The 3,940-nt window shown below is 37.8% G+C and overlaps 1 protein-coding gene across 1 annotated transcript; it reads left to right on the plus strand.

The window, feature by feature from the left end:
* The first annotated feature begins 2,116 nt into the window (after nt 1-2,116).
* On the plus strand, nt 2,117-3,118 carry LOC149438434 (olfactory receptor 8U3-like). Its single transcript, XM_089659892.1, has one exon. It carries the CDS (start codon nt 2,168-2,170, stop codon nt 3,116-3,118), a length of 951 nt encoding a protein of 316 aa, XP_089516018.1. The 5' UTR covers nt 2,117-2,167.
* The last annotated feature ends 822 nt before the right edge of the window (nt 3,119-3,940 follow it).

Below are 3,940 nucleotides of genomic sequence, written 5' to 3' on the forward strand. Positions count from 1 at the left end.
AATGTACCCTGTTTATATCCAAAGTATTGAAGGAGCTCAGAAAACTGTTTTTTTTGTTTGTTTGTTTATTTTGTTTTAATGTTTGTTTATGAGCAACACTCCCATGGACTACTAGATGTAACTAATTCCTAACAAAATGACAAGGTCCCTTTGAGATAGTTGAAAGGTAGTTAAGGATAACTTAAAGGTCTACCAGCCCACAAAAAGAAAGCTCTACAAAATCTATCATGATAACTCGATCAAACCATGGAAGGAAATAGAGGTTTTAATAGTAGACCCTGAGGATATAGAAAGACCCTGACAGCCAGATTAACCCCTTTACTACAGCATAATGCATATATGAGGCAGCACATTAGCTGGGCCTTAAGGCCCTTGTATGTATGCATTGCTGTGTTGCATGCATGAATTGTATGTTCTGCATATATGCATTGCTGTGTTCTGCTGCCCCCAGAAATGAGACTGAAGCTGAACAGGCTCCAGATGTATCATCACTGTGCAGCCAACAACATTTCCCAATGATCAGGAACCCTTCCTACTGGCCTTGGGCTTCATTGCTCACTCAACTGACTGGATCCTGCCATTGTAAAAAGGTTAAAAAATAGTGATAGCAGAGACCCCCAATCCATCTTAAAAAGCAGGAGACCAGTGACTTCTTGCAAAGGGATCAGGAAAGTTTCTCAAACTTGCCAAGCTAAACTAATGAGCATGATATTCTCACTGATGTCCATCTGAACTTTAAGATGCACCAAATTCCTAAATTGTATTAGAAGAGCTTGAAATATGTTGGACGTTGGGATCCTTGAGGAGTCCTCCAGTAGTTGGTCAAGCCCTATAGTCCTAGTTACCAATCCAAATGAAAATTGACAGTTCTGTAACTATTTTTGAAAATTAAATGACATCTCAAGCTAGATGTGTTTCCAATGTCTCAGGTGCCTCAATGCCTCAGGTGGTTACATTAATTGAAACATTGGGTCCAGCCTGGTATTTCACCATTCTTAATTTAACAAAGGGTTACTGGCAGATTCTACTTTCCATGAAGGCTTAAGGAAAGAGGTATTTATCACACTGGAGAGGTTTTGGCACTATGCCAGAATGTCATTTGGGTTGCATGGGCCTTGGCCACCTTCCAGGGCGCCATGTGCAAAGTCCTGAGACCCCAAAAGGAATTCTCAGGTGCTTACCTAGATGACATTGTCATCTTTAGCAGGGACTGGAAATTAATGCCTATGGAAGACAGGAAGGAAAAGTATGACTGTACTTGAGGAGGCCCATTATATATGGTTTTGTGAAAGTCAGAAACATAATCAAACTCCAGCTTAATGTGGTAGAACCATCCAACATAGTCCCCTCCCCTCACAAAAAAACAAAGTGTATGCTCTCCTTTCTCAAGATTTGGATTATTATAAGAGCTTTATCCCTAAGGTTGCTAGCCTGACCATGCCTCTGACAGACGTTATAAAGGAAAAAACTATTAAAGCAGGCTTTGTGCCAGGAACAAGACCTTATAGCCCTGGACTTTCAGAAAGAGTTCCTGGTGCAAACAGATGCTTCAAAACTGGGCCTGGGTCCCACCTAGTGGTCCTACTTGGGGTAGAAAAGCACTGTGATGTGTACTTAAGCCAGAAGATCACTTCAGCTGAAAATATATGATGCAATTAAAAAAAGGGAATGTTCACAATAAAGTGGGCAAGTAATATACTACTGTATTACTTGCTGGGCTGAACCTTAAAACTAGATTTTAAGTATACTTTAGCTAAAAGAAATGTATTAATATGTTTTTTTTTAATTTGTTGTTATTGCTACTATTACATGACTTTGATTTTAATATACTGTTTGATATTCATCTGGCATAACATACTTGTGTGTTCCTTCTGTAGGCAAATTTAAATAGAAACAATTGTATACATTGTATATGATTTGTTTTCCTAGTCAGCTTAAAATGATGTTGGAAATCTTAGGAGAGCAAATCCCTTTGGGTAATCTCTTGAAAAATGCCTATAACAACATCGGGAAGTCTACTCAGCACGGCAGGTATCCTGCATCACAGATGCCATAGAGATCTGCTCCAACAGCTTGTAGATTTTCAATCAATAACATGGTACACAATCATTTGAAGAGGAAAAGACTCATTAATGTTGAATTTGCTGCAACTCACTTCAGATTTAAGATGGAAAATGTAACTAAACTTTTTCCATCTTTTGTGTTTCTAGGAATCTTAGAGATAGAGAGATTACGATTTCCATATGTTATTGTAGCTTTCATCTTCTATTTGAGTACTATGGTTTTATGCTGTCTGATTGTGTATGTAATATGGATAGAGGCTAGTCTTCATGAACCAATGTATATCTTCATAAGTAACTTGATCATTAATGGTACATTTGGAAATTCAATTGTTTTCCCCCAATTTATAATCAACTTGCTGATTGGATCCTCAACAATATCCTTTTATGAATGTCTAGTACAAGTATTATGTGTGCAAACGTTTTGTACTGTGGAGATTTTCACTTTCACTGCCATGGCCTATGACCGATACTTGGCTGTAGGCTACCCACTGAGGTATGCCACCCTAATGACAAATAGAAAAGCTCTGAAATACATAGCAATTATCTGGATTTCAGGCTTCATAAGTGTTCTTGTTCCAGTGATTATGACTGCCAACCTAACATTCTGTGGGGTCAATATAAATAATATTTTCTGCGAGAACATGTCCCTTGTCAGGCTGGCTTGTGGGAACTCAAGCATGTTTAATAATATTTTTGGACTTGTTCAAGTACTTCTCAGCACGTGTGCAGCAATTTTCTTTATCCTATATTGCTACACGAAGACGTTGTTGATCTGTCTGAAGGTCTCCAAAGCATCTTGCCTAAAAGCCATTCATACTTTGTCCTCACACATAATCACTTGTTCCATTTTCTTGACTAATATTGCCTTTGTTATGTTAAGATACCGCTTGAATGGTGTGACAATTTCTATCTCTGTTCATGTTTTCCTTTCCATCATGGGAATTCTCACGTCAGGTATTGTGAACCCCATTGTCTATGGTATAAGGACTGAAGCTCTAAAGTTAAAAATATTCCAGAATGTACAAATACTGATAGTTTGGAAAGGTATTTCTTAAAAATAACTGCAATGTCATAAGTTTAGTTAAAAAAGAACTAAAGACAAAATGTTTCTTTCCGTTTTGAATAATATTTGAAGAGTTATAACCCCTTTTATGTTTTTCCATCTGTGTCCCATTGGGTAGAGTTTCCTTCACTGCCTGTCTTATAGCCAAAACAGGAATTTATTAAATCCCTGGCTGTCACCGGAACTAGTGCCTCCATTGAAAGATTTCTACTTTAATTAAATGCATGGAGAAAAAGTTATACCATGAGTCTTCTCAGCCTCACCATAAACTTTGAAAAAGTAAACATTTTGTACAACAAGGACATAACAAATGGTAAGCACAGTTAAGATGGGTAAGGTTAAAGGTGGCGCAGCCCAAATGAAGGTACATTTCAACATCGACATGTTTATTTACATTTACTGGCACTTGCAAACTCAGTTTTCGGGACACTTTACTCTTAAAATCAATACATCCTTTTTGGTGGGTTCAAATATCATGTGACCTCTATCCATGATTGTTCTCTTCAATCTGATTGGTGCCATGCTGATGAGAGAAGCTATAAGTGGGAAACTAAATATGTTCAATCAATCTCCTAGATTGTAAGCTCCGAGGATCAGGGTCCTCCTATCTCTCTTGTATTGAACTGTACTGTTGCTGTATTGTCTCCCGTTATATTGTAAAGCGCTGAGCAAACTGTTGGTGCCATATAAATCCTGTATAATAATAATAATAATAATAATACAAAACAAGTGTTGCAATCTGCAGCCTTTACTTCCCCAGACGTAAATCTACATGAGTCATGATGACCTGTAGGCAGGTGCCTACTAAGCTCCA

Source organism: Staurois parvus, unplaced genomic scaffold, assembly GCF_062004578.1.
Source record: "Staurois parvus isolate SC_StPar_1 unplaced genomic scaffold, SC_StPar_1.0 ptg001192l, whole genome shotgun sequence".
NCBI classification, from domain to species: Eukaryota; Metazoa; Chordata; class Amphibia; order Anura; family Ranidae; genus Staurois; species Staurois parvus.